The sequence below is a fragment of the Primulina eburnea genome, chromosome 1 (assembly GCF_022965805.1).
Source record: "Primulina eburnea isolate SZY01 chromosome 1, ASM2296580v1, whole genome shotgun sequence".
In the NCBI taxonomy this organism is placed as follows: domain Eukaryota; kingdom Viridiplantae; phylum Streptophyta; class Magnoliopsida; order Lamiales; family Gesneriaceae; genus Primulina; species Primulina eburnea.
The window spans coordinates 5,684,216-5,705,143 of NC_133101.1; the positions used below are offsets into that span (position 1 = coordinate 5,684,216).

The following is a 20,928-nucleotide window of genomic DNA, read 5'->3' on the forward strand; positions in this document are numbered from 1 at the left end:
CCAAATTTTACAAGATTGAGTTGGATGAGACATATACTCTCTTTTTTACATCCACAATATTTGGTATCATATTATCATTGTTTAATGTCATAGAAAAATACATTGAGATTAAGAGTTAAAAAACCAATTTATTGGTATAAAAATAAAAACATATTAATTTTAATGATTTCATTATTTATAATTATAAGACTAAAAATAAAAAACTTGGTGGACATATATTTTTTGACAAAAAATTGTGTGAGATGGTCTCACGTATCGTATTTTGTGAGACTGATATCTTATTTAGGTTATCCATAAAAAAATATAACTTTTTATACTAAAAATATTATTTTTATTGTGAATATAGGTAAGGCTAAATAAAAAATCGTGACTAAAAATATTACTTTTTATTGTTATTATAGGTAGGGTTAAATAAAAAATCGTGAGATCGTCTCACAATAACCCTACTCATATTTTTTTTTGTTCACGTAGATTGCGGTCGTGGTCTAATAAATTGATTGGAATGCCGAGTAACACCTAACACACAAAAAATACAGCACAATCGGTAATTCAATATCCTACTTCATATATCACGAATTTTGATATAAACTCCGTCTTCTCTTTATGAACGCTCTCGCTCTCCTTCGTTTCTTCGCTTTTTGGATTATTGCTACTTTTTTCTCCTTTTCTTGGGTGGTTAATGGGCTTTGGCCTCTTTGTCAAGTTTACTTATATTTTCTGAAAAAGCCAGCTGTGACGACGAACAACTGGGGAAAAATGCAAACTTCGACCTTGTTATCTTAATTTGGTTCGTATGAATTGTGGGGAATGTGTGGGTCAGTGGGTGTTGATTCGAATTGTTTGATAATGTATTATTCTTCTGATCAAGATTTAATCGTCTTAATCTAAACCACGTTAGTTTTGTATTTATGATTTTTATGGGTATTTGAATGTTTTCTTGATTCAATGGCTGCAAATGGATTAATCGTTATGCCTATGGAACAAGTCCGAGTTCAGATATTTTGCTTATTGGCCAGTTCTTTAGGGGGGCAGTGGCATTTTTAGATTATCGTGTCCAAATCTGGAAAAAATTTATTTGTTGAGGAGGATCGCCACATAAAGCATCCACTAACTTCACCCTAAAAGTTTAGCATTTTTGCAGTGGGTATTCTGCTGTGAATTTTCCCGTCAATTCATCTTGCGAAATTCTTTTCTTTACGTCCATTTGTGTCTATTCTGGAATGATGATTTATATCTAAGAATGTTTAACATGATTTATAACTAAGCAGCTGAAATTGAACTTTTGTTCAAGGAACTAATTTTTTTTGTTTCTTACGTGTAGATTTGCATCCATGGTTTTTTAATATCTGTCTGAAGGATGTATGCAATCAAAGATGGTTGGGTTAGACAGTCATGTTCCATTGCTCCTAGCAGTGATTTGGAGGTGAGGAAGTCAAGGATTAGACGGTCAAAAGAAGAGAGGAAATCACTGGCTGAATCATTCATAAAGTTGTAAGTTTATGGAGCCTTATCTTTTATATTTATTACTATAAATTGGTTTAAACTTTAAATTACAGTCTGACTGTCTGACCAAGTTGCGGTGCATGACAGCATCATTTGTGATGGGTATTAGTCTAGTAAGTTTCTTATTTTTATATTAGTTTGGTAATTAGAAGTTGATTAAGGTTGTAGAGGTTATGGACCATTAATTAAGGGTGTGCTCAATAGAGAGCCCATAAGGTTCAAGCCCATGGCCCATCTTGGATGTCTATAAATAGGAGCTATCTCTCCATTTTGGGGAGGAGGATTTTACATTATCTCAATATATGCTCCAAAACTCTCTAGCTTTTGTGAGTACATATCTTGAGGTGTTTGCTAACTTGAGGGTTGGAGAATTTTCTTTTGGATGGATATCTCTCGATACCTTTAACCTCATTTCGTGACGTAGGTGGCGACCCCAAAATTTACTGGTGTGGGCGCTAGAATAGCGGATAGTCTTTCATAATAGCGTGTTCACTCGGGTAGACTGATCACCTAAAATTCGTGCAGCAAGAGTTTGGCGCCGTCTGTGGGAAACCTGCCACCTCATCACTGAGAATGCAAACACGATCGCGTACGACCCATGATGCCCAAGAAGAGCATGGACGCCCTCCTCCAGCTCGACCGCAGCAGGAGGAGTTCCTGATCACGTCCGAGGTTCTGAAGGCATTGATGGAGGAAGCAGCTTCTAGGGCTGCAGCCGAAGCCGTGGAGCGATACCTCGCAGCTCGGCAACAGCACAGCGAGAACAGGGGAGCACACGGCGAAGGAGCCCATTCGCATCATTCAGAGAGAGTCTTACCGGAGAGAGAGGTAGTCGGGACCAACAACGTGCCACCGACAAACCTAAAGAAGGGGACGGCACTCCAGGATGACGAGGCTCATAGCCAGGCACCTCCATCCTGTCAGAAACTCCGCGCCAAGAGAGGAGAAGAGGTTGCAATGGCATTTTCACCTGCACGACGTAGCCCTTTCACCACAGCGGTACTAGCGGAAATGCTGCCGGTTGGATTAAAAATAGCAAACCTACCTGAGTATAAAGGAGAAGGGGATCCACAAGATCACCTCGACAAATTTTATGCAAAGGCAGACCTTTATGACATCAGCGACGCTGCTTACTGTAAAATCTTTCGAACTACCCTATCAGGACAGGCCCTTACTTGGTTCAACAAGCTACCCCCGGGGACAGTAGGCAGCCTGGATGAACTCATTAGACGTTTTCTTCAACAATTCTCCATTAATAGGAAGTATCCCAAGACAGCGTCTTATTTGTTCACCATAGTCCAAAGAGAGGGAGAAAGCCTGAGAGAGTTCGTACAACGATTCACTCAGGCCGTTCATGAGGTCCCGTACGTCAATCACGATTTACTGGCAGGAATCATGCAGCAAAACCTTCGTCACCGGAGATTCAAAGAGTCAATAGCGGGAAAACCCCCTAACACTTTGGAAGAATTACTTGAAAGAGCAGAAAAGTACATACGCATCGAAGAAGCACTAGAACCTCGTTATCTTGTAAAAAGAAAGAGAGAAGATGAGAAATTCGGGGTCAAGAAGGAAGAAAGACAGGTAACTCAGAGCCCTCATCTCCAGCACATCCCGCTGAACTCACGCTTGACCGACATACTAGTGGTAGCCGAAAAGCAAGGTCTTTTGCAGCCCCCTCGCCCTATGAAAGAGAACTCGAAAAGACAACAGTCTGACAAGTATTGTCGTTTTCACAAGGACAAAGGTCATACCACAGAAGATTGTTTTGTCCTGCGAGCAGAAATAGAAAAACTCATCAAGCGAGGATACTTGGGCGGTTTCGTGGATAAGTCACGAAATCAGCAGGACAGTAAGCGCCCGGAATTCCAGCGCAAGCCCAGCCCTCTGAAAGGAAACAATGACCGAGGGAAACGGCCCGAAAGGATAGAGGAGAACCTCCCTACTGGAGGAATCATTGCAGTAATTTCTGGAGGCCCAGCATGTGGGGATTCGAACAGGGCGAGAAAAACTTTGATTCGCGCAGCATTGCAAGAACTTCCATCTACAACTAGTACCAAATCACACACCGTACTCGAGATAGTCCAGTCGAAGGAAGGTATGATGTTCGGTGACAGTCACCTGGAGTTCCCTCGTGGGGAACACAATGATGCCCTAGTCATCTCCGCCACCATTTCCAATTTCTGGGTGAGAAAGATACTAGTGGATTCAGGAAGTTCTGCAGACATCATTTTTTATAGCGCTTTTGTAAAACTAGGAATCGACAATGCCCTAATAGCCCCAGTAAACACCCCTCTGGTTGGATTTGCGGGAGAGGTGGTTGAGGCATTGGGAGAGGTTGTGCTCCCCCTCTCCTTGGGGTCTTACCCGCTAAGGACCACTAAGATGATGAAGTTTCTCGTGGTGAAGTCTCCGTCTGCATACAACATTATTTTGGGGCGTCCTAGCTTAAATTTGTTTCAGGCGATAGGCTCTACGTATCACATGAAACTTAAGTTCCCCACACCCGAAGGAATAGGGGAGGCCACCGGTGATAGTCGATTGGCGAGAGAATGTCATGCCATCACCTTGCAGGGGACAGCAAGTCACCGAAAGAGGCAGGCTGCCCCAAAAGACTCATCACCCAGAAGTAAGCAGAAGTTGGAGCATCATCCAGGGAACAGCGAGATTCATATTGTTGAAAGCGAATCAGGAAGAGACGAGAGACTTAAAGCCGCAGAAGTACTGAAAAGTATAGAAGTAATACCAGGAAATTCCGAGAGCAAGGTCAAGGTTGGAACAGGTTTACCAACTAATTTGGAAGAAGCCCTGACAGCCTTTCTGAGAAAAAATGCAGATGTATTTGCCTGGAAGGATGAAGCATTACCAGGAATACCCCCGGAATATGCGCTCCACAATCTCAAAGCAGATCCAAAGATAAAACCAATCAAGCAAAAGAAAAGGACGTTCGGTCTCGAGAAGAGCAGACACATCATTGAAGAAGTAGAGAAGCTATTAGCAGCCGAGTACATCCACCCCGTCATGTACCCAGAATGGTTGTCAAATGTCGTACTCGTACCGAAGCCGGGCAACAAATGGCGGTTGTGCATAGATTTCACTGATCTGAATAAAGCATGCCCTAAGGATCCTTTCCCGTTGTCAAGGATTGATTCATTGGTAGACTCCACCGCCGGGTGCGAAATGCTTAGCTTCTTGGATGCATATCAAGGCTACAATCAAATTCGGCTAGCACCTGAAGATCAGGAAAAGACAAGCTTTGTAACTAACTGATCGAGGAATTTACTGTTTCGAGATGATGCCGTTTGGATTAAAGAACGCCGGGGCAACTTACCAGCGGTTGGTAAACAAGATGTTTGAAAAAACAATCGGGCGCAACATGGAAGTGTATATAGACGACATGCTTGTCAAGAGCATACTGGCTTCAACCCACAATGAAGATCTAAAAGAATGTTTTGACATTCTGAGAAAGTATAAAATGAAGTTAAACCCTGAAAAGTGCACATTCGGGGTCGGAGGAGGGAAATTCTTAGGTTATATGGTCTCAGTTAGAGGGATAGAAGCTAATCCTGAGAAGATCAATGCTGTTTTGAACATGTCTCCTCCGAAGACATTGAAAGGAATACAAGAGTTAACAGGACGGATCGCCGCCCTTAACAGATTCATCTCTCGGTCGGCGGATAAAGGCCTGCCATTCTTTAAAGTGCTTAGACAAGGCAGTAGATTCAAATGGACGGACGAGTGTCAACAAGCCTTCAGCAGCTTGAAGAAATACTTGACCACATCACCTTTACTTGTAAAACCATGCGAAGGAGATACATTGTTCCTTTATCTAGCAGTCTCGGCCGAAGCAATCAGCGCGGTGCTAACCTTAGAGGAAGGACGCGAGCATAAGCCGGTATATTACGTGAGCAAGACATTGCAGGGTGCAGAATTTCGGTACACCAATATCGAAAAACTAGCCCTGGCGCTGGTCACTGCTAGAAGGAAACTTCGTCCTTACCTCCAATCGCATCAGGTAGTAGTGTTGACCAACCATCCCTTGAAAAAGGTGCTCTCCAGCCCTGAGGCATCTGGTCGGATGGTCAAATGGGCTGTGGAGTTGAGCGAGTACGGCTTGGAGTATCAACCGCGCCCAGCAGTAAAGGCCCAGGTTCTGGCAGATTTCATAGTAGAGATGGAGATAGTGGAGGCAGAATGTTCCAGCCCCACTTGGACACTATTTGTTGATGGATCTTCCACTGCATCAGGAAGTGGAGCCGGGATATTGTTAGAAAATCCTCAAGGAGACAAGTTTCAGTATTCCATAAGGCTTCAGTTTTCGGCATCAAATAACGAAGCAGAGTACGAGGCTATTAAATTAGGATTAAAGCTAGCCTTAGCCGCAGGATCAAAGAGGTTGGTAGCGCACAGTGACTCCCAGCTTGTGGTTAACCAACTTCAAGGGACTTATGGGGCTAAGGAGGAGAAGATGGCCAGGTATGTGCTCCGGGTTAATGAGCTACTCTCGCGTCTAGAGAACTATGAGATAAAGCATGTACCTAGGGCCCAGAATGAAATAGCAGATAGGTTAGCCAAGATGGCAAGTTCAATGACAAATATTGACAGTAGAAGGGTCACTTTTCTAGCCGTTACTAAGGAAGAGGCGGAGGGACCAACTCTTGACATTCTGTGCGCGGGAGAAGGTGAACCAAGCTGGAAAGATGAAATCGTCGGTTTCCTGGTACAAGGAAGCCTACCACAAGATCCGTCTACAGCCCGAAAGCTTCGGATCAGAGCCGCTCGATTTACAATAATAGATAATGAGTTGTACAAAAGGGGCTATTCCTTGCCGTACTTGAAGTGTCTTGTTCCCAGTAATGCTAACTACGTACTTCGAGAGATTCACGAAGGAATTTGTGGGAATCATTTAGGAGGAAGGGCATTGGCCTGTAAAGCTCTGCGACAAGGGTATTTTTGGCCCACAATGAGGCGTGACGCAGAAAAGTTGGTAAGACACTGTCGTGCATGCCAAGAGCACGCGAATATCAATCATCAGCCAGCTACGCTCATGCAACCCTTAGAAAGCCCCTTGCCTTTTGCACAATGGGGAATGGATATCGTGGGACCATTTCCCATAGCTTCTGGGCAGAGAAAGTTCCTTCTTGTGGCCGTCGATTAATTCACGAAGTGGGTAGAAGCTGAACCTTTAGCTAAGATAGCTGAAAGAGACATAATAAACTTCGTGTGGAAGAATATAATATGTAGGTTTGGAATACCATGAGCCTTCGTCTCAGATAACGGAGCACAGTTCTCATGTTCCAACTTAAGAAAGTGGTGTGAGGGGTTTTCCATCAAGCAATTCTTCACTTCCGTAGGAAACCCCCAGGCGAATGGTCAGACGGAAGTTACAAATCGTACCATCTTGCAGCACCTCAAAACCCGATTAGGAGCAGCCAAAGGCAAATGGGTGGATGAACTGCCAAGTGCCCTCTGGGCTTATAGGACTACGTCACGCACCTCTACCGGAGAATCACCCTTCAATTTGGTTTATGGAGCAGAAGCAGTGGCTCCCGCAGAAATAGGAGAACCTTCCATGAGAGTCCAGAATTATACTCTAGCGGATAATGAGAAAGCGATGAGGTTATCTTTGGACCTCATAGACGAACTTAGGGAAGAGGCATCACTCCGTGCAGAACGGTACAGAGCGCAAATGGCCAGAGCATACAATAACAAGGTTAAGCATAGGTCATTTCAAGTAGGGGACTTAGTCTTGAGGAGGGCAGAAATCTTGCGGCAGGTAGGTAAACTCGACCCAAAATGGGAAGGCCCGTACAAAGTAATCGAGATAATCAAAGGAGGAGCATATCGTCTTCAGCAACCAGATGGGAAGACCTTACCAAGAACATGGAACATTGCGAACTTAAAGAAATTTTACGTATAGACTACGTGTTTCTGTTTGTTTTTACTTAAAGAGCAGTCAGTGACAAGATGTTGTTACCTGAGTTACGTTTATCAATAAATTTGAAAGTTTTTCTTGCATTTATCGTCTTTTCATTTTACTTAACCAAAAAAAATAAAATAATAAATAAATAAAATTACGCACGCGAAAGACATCGCGAGACCCAAGGTGTCACAAAGAGCCACCCAAGCATAAGAGGCTTGGCCAGCCCAGCGGGAAAAGTGCTCAGACACTGTAAGAGGTCACCGAAATAGAGTCCCGGGATACCTACGCTAGGGTAATAACGCCCCGTCGAGACCACGGAGGCTTAAATATGCCCAAATTCATATTTAACTAAGCAGCAAGCGTGAAGTATTACTAAAAGAAAACGAAAATTAATGTCCAGATGACATAGTAATCAAAATAAACTTCGACTAAGCAAAATAGTTGTGCAAAAGTACGATCTTAGAATAAAGCTCCGATAGGTCTAGTGGCATAGACAAAAATCACCCATCCTCGATAGCTTCGTCAGCAGGGAGCAAGTGCAGCGCACCAATGACCTCGCAGTCAACATCCCCCGCTGGAGGAAACTCTGGCAGAGGGTCCACCTGAGCGGTGTCACCCAACTCTGCCACATGAGGTGAAATCCTCATAATCACCTCCTCAGGAACTAAGCCTGTCAAGCGGAGCTGGAGACGACAGTTTCGCACCACCTCATCACGGAGACCAAAAGCGTGACTGTAAACCTCATCAGCATAGGCCGGAGAAGCACGAAAGGCTGCTAGTGCCTTCTCCTCAACACCCGTCACAAAGGACTTCCCCGTCTTAGAAGCCAAGAACATCCCGCCAGTCTTCACTTCGGTATGGTGCTTGTCATAGAGGGAACCAAGCTCTTTACGCAATTCCTCATCATCTCTGGTCTTTTCTTCACACTTCTTTGTCAAGCAAGAAAGATCGTCTTGGAACTTCATGTTCTCCGATCGAAGACGTTCATTTTCTTCCTTTAATTGGGAGAGCTCTCGGCGAAATCGAGCTTCCTCAGCTCGACCTCTCTCCTCTCGAGCCTGGTAAGCACATGCCAGAGACACAGCCTGAAAAGCAAGAGACAATTGGTTACATCACGTAAACACCCCTACAGAAAAGACACTGAGGGGCGAGGAAAGCACCTGGCAACCTATCAAGACCAGGGAGTGGGATAAAGCAGCAGGGGGCTGAGGGACCAAATGAGCCATGTCATGATCACATATCATCTCCCTCCCCTTTCTCCATCCCATATCAGGGTCATCTATATCCCAGAAAGACCCCATTTTCTCCTTAGCATTAACTCCTTCCATGAATAAAGAGTTCTTCCGAGAGCCTCGAGAAGACGATATCGGATCTCCACGACCTTTCTTAAAGTTTGGCGGGGTGGCCATTTCGCCCTTCCTCTTGCCATCGTCATGTCCTCTAGTACACTGGTCCTTTCTTTTATCCACAACAGCTCCAGAAACATGACTGTCAGTGGACATAGGATGAGGCCCCTGACGACCTTGAGAACTAGACCCTCCTCCACGACCAGACTGGGGGTGCGACCCCGAAGTAGGGATAGAAGATCGAGGAGCGGGAGGGTAGCGCCGATCATCAACTCTTTTCTTCTCTCCGATAGAAAGAGACCTCCCCACAGTATCTTCTCGAGCTTGAAGGGTGGCCAAGTTCACCCGCAACCCTACAAGGAAAATAAGGGGCAATAAAGCATCAAAATTTCATAACTCAATACGTAAAAGTTAAAAGTAGTGAATGTCAACGATGTGCAAAAAGACGATTAGAGCAACAAAAAAGATACCGCTGGCCAACAAACTCTTAGGATCGAATAAATCATCAAAAAACCCCAGGGTTTGGCACTGAACTTGCAAATGTCGATGAATCATTCTCATTTTCACAACACTACAACTAGAGCTCCAAGTTGAAGGTACGTCCCACCCACTATCCTTTACAAAAAGAAAATGAGACCGCCAATCCCCTCGAGTCGAGCGTAGTCTGACCATAAACTTGCAACCAGCACGAGGTTGGAAATAGACGGAGTAGTCCGGCCTGAGGCATCGTACTGAGAAAAGAGAATGGAACAAAGAAGTAGTAGCCTGAATTTGAAACTCGGTTGCTCGGTGACAGAATCCCAGGAAATAAGTAAGTGAGTTTGGGGACAGTTGACTGAAGCTTACACCTAAGGTTCGAGTCACCTCGACTAGTAAGGAATGAGGAGGGATAGAAAACCCACTATTAAAATGGGCCAGGGTCACGGTGAAATACCCTGCGGGTGGGTTATGGTAAGAATCCCCCAGGCCAGGAGCCTTAAACTCATAGTCAGATGAAATTTCCAGTTTACCACTCAAACACTTTACATCCTGATGAGTCAGGAGGCTCCGATCCAGGTCCCCGGGAATAACTTCTTGATCAGGACTATCACCAAGCGAGGAACCGTGAAGGCAAGGTAGAGGCACTTGGGGGACGGGAGTGGAGCAACTCTCGAGATCGTCCATTAAATCGTCATCACCCAAAGAACCCAAGTCACCAAGGAGGGTAAGATCACCCAAAGAACCCAAATCGCTCAAGAGGGACGGAATGTCAGAATGGTACGAGTAAGTATCTGAAGCTTCGTCCCGACCAGAGTCACTCGGAAGAGGAGATTTGTGCACACGACTAGCCATTAGTAAGGAATACTCCTTACCACGCGGCGCACACCCTGCAAGAAGTTTTAAAATTTATCAGCTACCCCGAGAAAAATAACGTCAGACCAAACCCAGCCCAATCCCTAGCCCAAATTAACCCCAACCCAAATCCAATCCACAAGCCAATCCAACCCAATCCCTAGCCCAAATCACCCCAACCCAATTCCAATACACAAGTCAAATTAACCCAAACCAATCCCTAGCCCAAATTAACCCCAACCCAAATCCAATCCACATGCCAACCCAACCCAATCCCTAGCCCAAATCACCCCAACCCAATTCCAATACACAAGTCAAATTAACCCAACCCAATCCCTAGCCCAAATTAACCCCAACCCAAATCCAATCCACAAACCAACCCAATTCCAATACACAAGTCAAATCAACCCAACCCAATCTAGTAAATGCGATCCAAGCATTGGTTAAATGTTTGAGAAGCGAACACCGAGTCCTGAGAAAGGAATCTGCTTGGGCGCTTTCTCATATAGCTGTTGGCTCTGTCGAAACATAATCGAGTCTCTCCCATTTTTCAGATTTTCTTCGCTTAAGGGATCGAAAGAAGGCCTGGAATATGTCGTCTGTATGTCGAGTTTCGAAGATTGTGAAATTCTTCGTCTGCTGCCAAAATGTCGCCACGCATTCCATATGAGCTGATGTAAGCGATTGTTGTGAGAATCAAAGGTTTGTTGCTGGAAATTTCTACGGAAATGTAGAAGGAGAATACTCTATACGATGATTTTGAAACTCCGTCGCCGGAAAATCCTCCGCCGTTACTCCGATGATGCGTTTTTCTCGGAGGAGTCCTTTTCTGTCCAGGCTAGGCATTTGAAGTTCCCTACAATCGGCCGATGGAAAGGGCACTGGCATTTTCGAAACCAAAGTGGTACCAGGGTGCTTCACAAGTTTGCAGCAGTAAAGCAAATAGAAGGAAGGCGATCGTTTCACGGAGCAAAGAATAAATGAAAAGCATTTGAAAAATATATATATATTATATAATAATATAGTATAAAAGCAACAATAAAGACTCATAAAGAGAGGAAACAAAGCAAGAGAATTACCTGACATGGCGGCTGGAATTCTGGAGAGTGTGAGGCTTGTGGGGCCCTTTTATAGGGAGTAGGGTTTAACCTAATAGCATGGGTAGAACGGAGAATAGAATAGATTTAGCATTAATTTATTATATTTTATTTTATTGTGGGCATAGGAGGAAGCTTTTTCTTCTGATAATTTACTACTCTAGATCACCTTCAGTAGAATGTAGGTGTTCGAGAGTGGGGGGCTTATGATGGGTATTAGTCTAGTAAGTTTCTTATTTTTATATTAGTTTGGTAATTAGAAGTTGATTAAGGTTGTAGAGGTTATGGACCATTAATTAAGGGTGTGCTCAATAGAGAGCCCATAAGGTTCAAGCCCATGGCCCATCTTGGATGTCTATAAATAGGAGCTATCTCTCCATTTTGGGGAGGAGGATTTTACATTATCTCAATATATGCTCCAAAACTCTCTAGCTTTTGTGAGTACATATCTTGAGGTGTTTGCTAACTTGAGGGTTGGAGAATTTTCTTTTGGATGGATATCTCTCGATACCTTTAACCTCATTTCGTGACGTAGGTGGCGACCCCAAAATTTACTGGTGTGGGCGCTAGAATAGCGGATAGTCTTTCATAATAGCGTGTTCACTCGGGTAGACTGATCACCTAAAATTCGTGCAGCATCAATTTGGGGCTTGATTAAATAAATAGGTGGCATAAGTTACTGATGATGTTGATTTCTTTTATACGATGAAAATTATTATTTTGTCCAAGTCTGGTGCCAGGTTTTTGGATAACTTGTAAACGTTTGAGTTGTTCAAGTGGGAGAGAATTACCTACAATTTTTTTAGTATGAATCCTTAGCTTCCGGCTTAATTGCATTTATTCTAAAAACCTTCGAAGTATTCTCCTTGCAGGCGGGCTTTTACCTAAATTTGAAACTGTAGTGGAAGTTTACTATCTTTCTAGATTTCAGTGGTGGAGTTTAAACCATAAAGACGACATCAGATAATGTTCTCATCAACGTTAAATCTGGATATCCTACTATCCTTGGTTAGTGGATACCATTACTATGACTAAGACGTCACCTTTCAATGGAAGGGTGCCCTTTGCTCTTGAACCCCTAGCAGCTTTGGTACTCTTAAAAGCATAATGTAGGGATGCTGTACATTCACTGTCCATTCACATTATCCCTATGGTATAGAGCTTTGCAAGAACTTCATTTGGTGTGGGTGATACCTAACTCAACAATTGATTTATTAAATATGGACTTGGGACAGCATACGGGATCAAGGGGCAGAATTTTTTGGTTTGTAGTTGTTCAGTGCATATGTTGGACAACATGGCTAGAAAGAAACAGAAGGGTTTTCGAAGATGTTGAAGAAAATGCGGAGAGATGCTGGGACAAAATTAAGCTTAATATTGCGTTGTGGATTGGCAATCATCACGACTTTAAGAACGTCTCAGCTTTAGATCTATTGAGAAGTTGGGATTATGTGTATCATTGACATATTTGTTTTCGTGTTTTTCATTATGAGAGTGGACTACTAGTCCACTATGTAATCCTTCTTATTATATTATTAATAAAATATGTTTCTTATAAAAAAAAAGAAGTTGCAAAACTTTGAATCTTAGGATTCATACCATTTTATTAAACCGTGTTGCACTGATCGTTGACCGAACGTCTCAATCTTTGTTGGAGATACTAAGAGTTTCAACTTAGGCAGTTGATACGATCTAAACTTGAAGTGGGTTGTTGCAAAATATTTGTAAAACCAAAGTCTTCTAATGAATTCATTCTTAAGTGGAAAAATGGGAGACATAAAAGGATTTGCCTTCAAACTTCCATATATTCTGTGTTATGCATCCGTTTATCTTGTTTAAATCAATACATTTGAGTATGTTTCTTTCATATGACTCTTTGGACTGTTTTTCCGCACTCACTGTGATCCAACCATTTAATAGTGTTGAGACTATCAACACTGGTCGCATTAAAATCTGTTTCAGAGAAAATTTATACATTGTTTATTCACCTTCTCTAAACACACAACCGATACTAACAAATGGTATCACATAAGGGTTTTTTCTTAGCATCTGATATACATATACTAAAATGACATCTTTTAACAAGATCCCAATGTTTTCAAATGAAGATTACGATGATTGGAAAATTCGTATGCGACACATTTAGCTGCATAGGATGATGACATGTGGTATGTCATCACTGATGGTCCAATAAAGATTCTGAAGGCAAATACAGCTGTTGCTGTCACTGAAGGTGCTCCACATAGAAGCACCGGTCAGAATAAACTCCAGAGGATAAGAAAAAGGCCAACTTGGACAATGTGGTCAAAGATATCTTTTACAAAACTTTAGATAAAAATATGTTTAGCAAAATTAAACTCATTGGAGTTGCTCCGTATTGGCCTGGCAAGGCCTCTGAATTTCCAGTAAGCAATGTGACATTTGGTCCAGTGGCTTCTCTTTGACAAGCAGACCTATCGGTGTTCCGGCTGAAAAGCACAATCCGTAGTTGGAATATCTACTGTTGGTCAACGTTGTGGACAAAGCCCTTCTCGTCAAAGCTGGGGCATATGACAAAATTACCCAGGAGAAGTTCCCGTTCATGGCATTGATTGCCTCGAAAATCAGTGTAAATTGGTCAGATATTCTGTTCAATATTTTGTGCGAGATGATCAGGGAGGCTAAATGTTAAGGTTTTGGATTGTAGATGTATTATCTGCTTGGCTTGTTAAAAGTTAAATTTGGGATTACTGAGCCATTGCATCCCAAGAAATGGCTAAATGCGGCTACAATTGCTGATTTCTTGAAGAGGGACACTGTCACTTCATTCGTTGTGATGAGGACCGGCTTCAAGCAAGTGGCTCAACTGCAGAAGAAAAAGGCACCGGCTATGGTATCTGTTAAGAGGAAAATAGTCTCTGATGAGACCGATGAAGAGGATGATTCGGAGAATGTCCTCTTACACAAGTGTTCAATAAGCCTAGGACCCTAATTGATCCATCCAAACGGTTGGATGAAGCTAAGTAGCCAAAGAAGAAGAAACAAAAGCTTGTGTCAGAGGTGACAACCGAAACCGGCCGCACAAGCCCAACCCACTCGACTGGTGGCTGGCATTCGCATTAAAGAGGGTGCTACTCCTACCACTTCTTCTATCCCCTTGGTGGATCCCAAAAGCAAGGGGAAGAAGAAGATGCAACCTCCATCCAAGCTTCCAACAACGGTTGAGATAACAGTCTCACCGATTCTGTTTCAAATTTTGAAAACGTTTGCCAGGAAGCTGGCATCCTCCTTTGAGAGATGGTTTGACCACCGTACCTCTGTCACCTTAAAATTATCCTGGAGGATCATCTGTGTGAGAAATTGGCGACTCTAGAAAACCAAATGCTGGAGCTGTGGCTGATAAGTGCAAGATTTGCACTTAATTTACATTAAAATCCATTTTGAATTATGCGTTTTTGGTTTGTTTTTGTTGTCATTCCAGGAGTGGAGAAAATAGTGGAAACGAAGCCAAGTAGATGCAAGAAAACACAGCCGTGCACCATAAAGAATAGCTGAGAGCAGGTATTGGACAGAAGTGTGCGCGCTGCCGCGCCACTTCACGCGCTGCCGCGCGCATATGTACATGGGCGGGAGACCAGAAGCTTGCGCGCGACCGCGCGACATCTCGCGCACCCGCGCTCACGGAAGCAGCAGAAAACCCGAGAGGTGCGCGCAGCCGCACCACATCACGCGCAGGCGCGCGCGACCAATACAGGCGAATGACCAGACGCTTACGCGCGGCCGCGCGACTTCATGCGCGACCGCGCGCACACATGCACGGGCAAGCGAGCAAAAGCAGCCGCGCGTCAAAAAAAACTTATAAAAAGCCGCGAGCTAGGTCAGATTTAGGATTATTCAGCCACCTTGGCAGAAAGACACGAGAACAACCGTCATTGGAGAAAGACACAAGAAATAGGAGCGCATACACGAGACGAGGATTCAGAGTGCGAAGACCTGTCACAAATACGAAGAACAACGGATCTGGGGACGGATGCGACACTTCGGATTTGTTATCTTTTCCTTCGTTTCTATATTCTACTGTGTAGCGATGTCTAGAACTACGAATATGTCTTGTTTTCTCTTGAATTTCGTGATGAACTAAATTTCCATTCTAGAGGTTGACGTAGCTTTGTCTATACGATGATTTGACGTGAATATTTTTATGATTGAATTCCGTTTTGTTTAATTGTGTTCTCTATATATTATTTCACTGCAATTTACTGGCCATAAATTGTATGTAGTCTGATTAATTCTACAACTCGAGAGAGGGACTAGGATTGTAGATCATTAGAGACGCATTGTTGAATGTTTATATCGTTCGGAAGACGTATAACTTTAGTGAGGCTTAGGTAAGAACATTGTTTGCCTTTACCAATTAAACGTAGATTTTATTAGGAATAATTGAATCGAAGTTTGATTGGTACAATTTATTCGTCACTTGGGAAAGGGGGAATAAAATACGTTAGTGTTCTTGGCCATTAAATAATAGGAATTCAGGAATTTAAATACAACCAGGAAGAATTATTGTAGAAATTTAGTGAAATCATTCCTCTAGATATTTTCTCTCATTGATATTTCTCCATTCGGTGATTAGTTTAATTACTTTCTTGCAATCAAGTCATTTACACAAACCAATCTTTTAATTGATTATTCTAAATAAAATTGAGACTATTTTAATTACAAGAACTGATATACATTTTTATACGCCCTCTTCGTAGGGTCGATATTTGTACTCTAATCAATACTAAAACTTGACACCGTACACTTGCGGTAGAGAAAATACGCAACACTGGCAAAGACTGAAGAGATGAGACATAGAGTTGGCTCTCGGCTGGAGATCCTACATCAACTTTCAGCTGAGAGAATGTTTACTGCGATGGTTCACCAGGAAAAGGATAATTTTGATCCTCAGAGCAGAACGACTGCCAATGATGATGCAGTGATCTCCAATCTATAAAATTCAACGTTCTCAATGCTGCTTCTAAGCTTCGCAGCAAGAGGCGGGAGTTTCAAATACCTGCAGAGCCATTGGCCAAGACGTTTGATATATTTGCCAATTTGGCTAATGAGATGTTGGGCGAGATGGGGATGGATACAGAAGATGATGAGGAACGGGAAGCAACAGAAGAGGTCAACACGACCGTCCCTGTTCCTGTTCTCTTCACCAAAACCGGGATGGTGGCCCCTCAACCGCTGATTTGGTGGATAAAGCCACTGCCATTATCAATGATCAACTGACGATTGAAGAACCCATCTCGACCGTTGACCCCAACTGAACCGCCATCCTAACCAGTGAACCAACATGACCGAGGTAACTGTTCTTTTTTTTGTTTCCCCATCTGAAGCAGATATGCCACTGCCAGAGGTGCCTCTCACTTCCGTGGATAGTGTGGTACGATATATGACGGAGCTCTTTGGAGATATACCATCTCCAAACACAAGTCTTCAAAGCCCTTCTCCTGAGACCGTCTATGAAGATCCATTGCCAAGATCTTCACCAGCTCAACAAGAAGATTCTTCTATTCTTCTCTCTCAACCGGTTGAATTCGAAGTTCCCAAGGATGCCTCTCCCATTCACCCCAACCGTGAAGGTACTACTGGAACAGATAATGTGGTGAATGAGGGGGCAGATGTTGAAGAAGATAACAACCGGTCGGATCCACATGAAGAAGCCGGATCCTTAGAAAATAAAGCTCAGATAGATTCCGATGCTCATTTTACAGTGGTTCTTCATCACATTGAAAAGGTTCGGAGTCTAATGATCGATTTTGATACTCGTCTGCTTGCATCTGATCATGGTATATCCAATCTCTGCCAACCTATCAGCAGAAATACCTCTGATCTTCAACGAGATATTCAGCGCCACATGACCGAATTTCAATCCTCTAAATGGAGTACTAAGGATGCCGGATGCGTTACTTGCTCTGTTTGGACAATTCACGCAAAGTGAACAGAGAATTAATGCCGGATGACGATCTTCGGGCCTCTCTTGGCACCCAGATGCAAAAAATGATGGACTTTATTCAAAGGGGTGATGCCAAAAAAGGGGAAGAACGGCTGAGAATAGAGGCGGAGACTAAGCGAAGACTAGAAGAAGCTAGGAAAAGAGAAGTAGAAGAAGAGAGGAAGAAGAATAATGATCACTCCAGGAAAGGTGGTGGATCAGGCGGCTAGTAACAATGAAATTTATTATCTCTATGAAATTCATTTTTTCTTAAGTTCATCACCAAAAAGAAGAAATTGTTAGATCCCATAGTTTTGATGGTAACAAACAATATTTCATTATTATAGAAAAGTTGTCATTTAACTGTATCAACAGGCACTCAACCAGAAGCGAACTACTTTACTCAATTGGAAGCAAGATACAATACTCAACCGCCGGTTACGAAGACAACTTCAAGAGTAAAGCAAACAGTCAAAACGGTTGTGAGCAAACAATCCACTCAACCGGCATCAGAGTAAATAAGTACTCAACCGCTCACTTGTTTTTGTCAACTTCTGACACCCGATCATTCAAAGCTGTTTGACAGAGCCTATTAAAGCTAGTTACAGCTTGACCACTTTAAAGATATTTTGCACATCAGTTGAAAGCTTAAAATAGAAAGATTGCAAATCTCACTAACACCCGTAAGATAGAAAGCATGTATGCTGCAGTCTTGACAGCATTTGAAGAAGTAAACGTTGAAAAGAGAAAAATAGGAAAAACATTAATAGCATTTATTGAAAGCTGTTGCAAGAGATGGTGATTGGTCCTAGCTATCAAAGTTAACAGTACTTTTAGCCGTTGAACGGGAAAAGGGCAAGAATACTATATATAGCAGAAGCGAGCAAATTTCCCATATCAACAGAGAACAACAAGCATTCGAGATAATTCAAAAGCTTGCTAAACATTTATGAGCACTCTTCAGATTCAAACGATCTTCTGCTCAACAACTCTCACTTGAAGATATCATGAAAACATAAAGGATCATTCAGAGCTTCAAGACAACTGCTCGACCGTTTTTCTGCCAGATGCAGTTCGAGGAGTTGCAAAACTTTGAATCTTAGGATTCATACCATTTTATTAATCTGTGTTGCACTGATTGTTGACCGAGGGTCTCAATCTTTGTTGGAGATACTAGGAGTTTCAACTTAGGCGGTTGATAAGACCTCATATTGAAGTGAGTTGTTGCAAAAGATTTGTAAAACTAAAGTCTTCTAGTGAATTCCTACCTAAGTGGAAGTAGCGGAGACATAGAAGGATTTTGCATTCAAAAATTCCATATATTCTATGTTATTTACTACACTGTATTGGTCTTGAGTTGGGATTAGTAGGTGGTAAAGATTGCTACTATCTATTCGAATTGCTATACTCACGTTGATTAGTTGGTTTTTTGAATAGAATTTTTTTATTTGCTTGTATGGTTGACTTGTGTGCACATGATCGTCCAATTTTACATTTAATTTGACTGCTTGCAGATATCAAAAGTCCAATAATGGAAGTTTTCCGTCCCTCAATATTACACACAAAGAAGTTGGTGGTTCTTTTTATACAGTGCGAGAGATTGTTCGAGAGATAATTCAAGAAAATAAGGTGCTAACTTCACCTAAAATGAATTTCGAAGAACATGATCATTATCAATTTCTGGTTAATGGATATATGGCCACGGAACATCAAAATGATTTCTTGGTATCAGATAGAACTCATTTAGTGATGAATAAATCGCCCTATCAATATGGAATCAAAAGCGAAGAGAACTTTTCTAGTTATTCTATACAGTCCCATGGACCCGAATCCTTGGATTTGAAAATCATCAATGGATTAAGCGAGATGAGAAATAAGGAGGAAGGATATGATACAGATAATCATCTTTTACTTGACCATAGCCAGGGTGGAAATGCAGAAGAGACTTCAAACCTGGGTGAGCAGCTACCTCCATCCGATACCCATGAGTTTGAAACTGAGATCTTTGTTAGTGGTGGCGAGGTGTTTGAAGAAAATCCAGTTTCTGATAAAGCAATCATTACCAAAGCTGTTCACATCCATGATCAAGACAAGAGCGAAGTTAATTTCCTTACACCTGTCCAGAATTTTGATGGAGCGGAAACTGACAAGTTTAGTGAAGAAAAATACTTCAACAAAAATAATCAGACGGTTGAGAAAACCAAAGAATTCGGGCAACGAATATGTACCGAATCAGTTGTCATGGAGACGTTGGGTAGAAAGAAAACAGGAGCTGAAGATATAGAAGTATTGTGTGCCATGACATCTCATGTAAACTTTGATGTTAAGGTGGAAAATTTTCCTTTAAAAAGGCCCCTTTTTGGGAGAATTCATGACATTAGCGCAGACTCTGACACGTTTCTTGAGGAAAGAAATTTAGCTGGAATTTTGAAAGAAAAGACAAGACAACATGACAAGTTAATTATTATCGAATGCCCTTCTGGTGTTAATGAGAGTGATGAGAATAAGCTTCCAGATTCCACATTGGAATTGGATGATGAACTCAGGGATGAGAAAATGGTTCGAAATCTTCAAGATCCATATGTGGAATGTTCAAGACTTTCTATACCATTTGAATCTACCGAGCTTGATATCTGTGATGTCAAGGACCTAGATTATAAGGTAACCATGCCAAAAAACCTTTGATCTCTGTTATTTCTGGATAATTTACCTCTTTTGTCATTTCTTTTAGTTTCCAATATGCTCGAGCATTCATTTTGGGAGATTGGGGGGTTTTGGCAGTTGGCTGCGTAGGAAAATGATAGATTAAATATTTTATCTCTGAAAACAATACATAATTTAAAATAGCTATTTATGACCAAACCATATCTTTAATCTTTCAATCTGTGTTTTAGAACATTATATTCATAAAATAAGTATTAGCTCTCACTTTTTTACATTAACTGGAAAGAGGGCCATACTCCCCACACATTGTTGAAATGGTGCTCTCTTTGGTTTGTTATCTCCATCATCCTGTGGCTAGATAAAAAACTCAAGACAAATCCCCGCCTTTATGTTTTGTACATTTTGTTGTCTTGCAGGTGACTGGTGCGACAAAACATTTGGTTTCTGAAGAATCCCTTGCAACGGAAAGAAATTCCAGTGATTACATTACGAGCAGTGTATCGGAAGGAAGCTGACCTTTGCTGCAAAGAATCAGTCTGTAAGTCTCATCACTCTTAATAACCTTTATTCCCTCGCTATTTGTTTGTCCCTAGCCTTCTTGGCCGTTCAGCCATCATGTCTCTTTCATGCATTTTCTTGGCAGTGAAACTTGGAAAAGGGAATCAAAGAAATCTTCTGTTCACAAAAGCGGATCACTTTTGGAATCAGTCAAGTCTTACTTGGTTGCTTTTGTGAAGTTTTGGAGTGAATGAGATTTGAGTGTTTCTGGGTTTATTGTTATTTCTCCCCAGCCAAGATTACTGGGTCCTTCATGAATGCTTAAAAAATGATGTTATGGCTTGGGTTCACAGGTGGCGATTCTTTTTTCATATCTTTCAAATTAGTTTTTATAGAGTAGTACATTAATCGGTTTTGGATAATTTTGATTTTACACCTTTCATTGTATACGTGTTAAAATCGAAACGGAGCAAAGACTAATGAATAAATTGAAACAAAATGATTTTTGACATTTTTCCCCTGAAAATTTCTATCCTGTCTGAATAATGGAATACCCTTTTCTATTTTATTCGGTAATAACATAGTAACTGATTTATGATGGAAAAA

General features: G+C 42.0%; 1 protein-coding gene across 3 annotated transcripts; it reads left to right on the top strand.

The window, feature by feature from the left end:
* The first annotated feature begins 550 nt into the window (after nucleotides 1-550).
* LOC140824018 (uncharacterized) lies at nucleotides 551-20,887 on the top strand. 3 transcript variants are annotated; one of them, XM_073185634.1, is made up of 5 exons: nucleotides 551-787; nucleotides 1,322-1,491; nucleotides 18,675-19,719; nucleotides 20,241-20,362; nucleotides 20,468-20,887. In XM_073185634.1, the coding sequence occupies exons 2-4, from the start codon at nucleotides 1,358-1,360 to the stop codon at nucleotides 20,337-20,339; spliced, it is 1,278 nt and encodes a 425-aa protein (XP_073041735.1). In that variant the 5' UTR covers nucleotides 551-787; nucleotides 1,322-1,357; the 3' UTR covers nucleotides 20,340-20,362; nucleotides 20,468-20,887. The 3 variants fall into 3 exon arrangements, with proteins under 3 accessions (XP_073041735.1, XP_073041730.1, XP_073041727.1); XM_073185629.1 differs by having other exon boundaries at nucleotides 553-815; nucleotides 18,675-19,821; XM_073185626.1 differs by having other exon boundaries at nucleotides 554-787; nucleotides 18,675-19,821.
* Nucleotides 20,888-20,928: the final 41 nt, after the last annotated feature.

Excerpts from the sequence above, each read along its gene's own strand:
- LOC140824018 (XM_073185629.1), top strand. The coding sequence starts at position 1,358 with ATGTATGCAATCAAAGATGGTTGGGTTAGACAGTCATGTTCCATTGCT. Across the intron at positions 1,492-18,674 it reads GCTGAATCATTCATAAAGTT|ATATCAAAAGTCCAATAATG; the intron begins GTAAGTTTATGG and ends GACTGCTTGCAG. Across the intron at positions 19,822-20,240 it reads TCAAGGACCTAGATTATAAG|GTGACTGGTGCGACAAAACA; the intron begins GTAACCATGCCA and ends GTTGTCTTGCAG.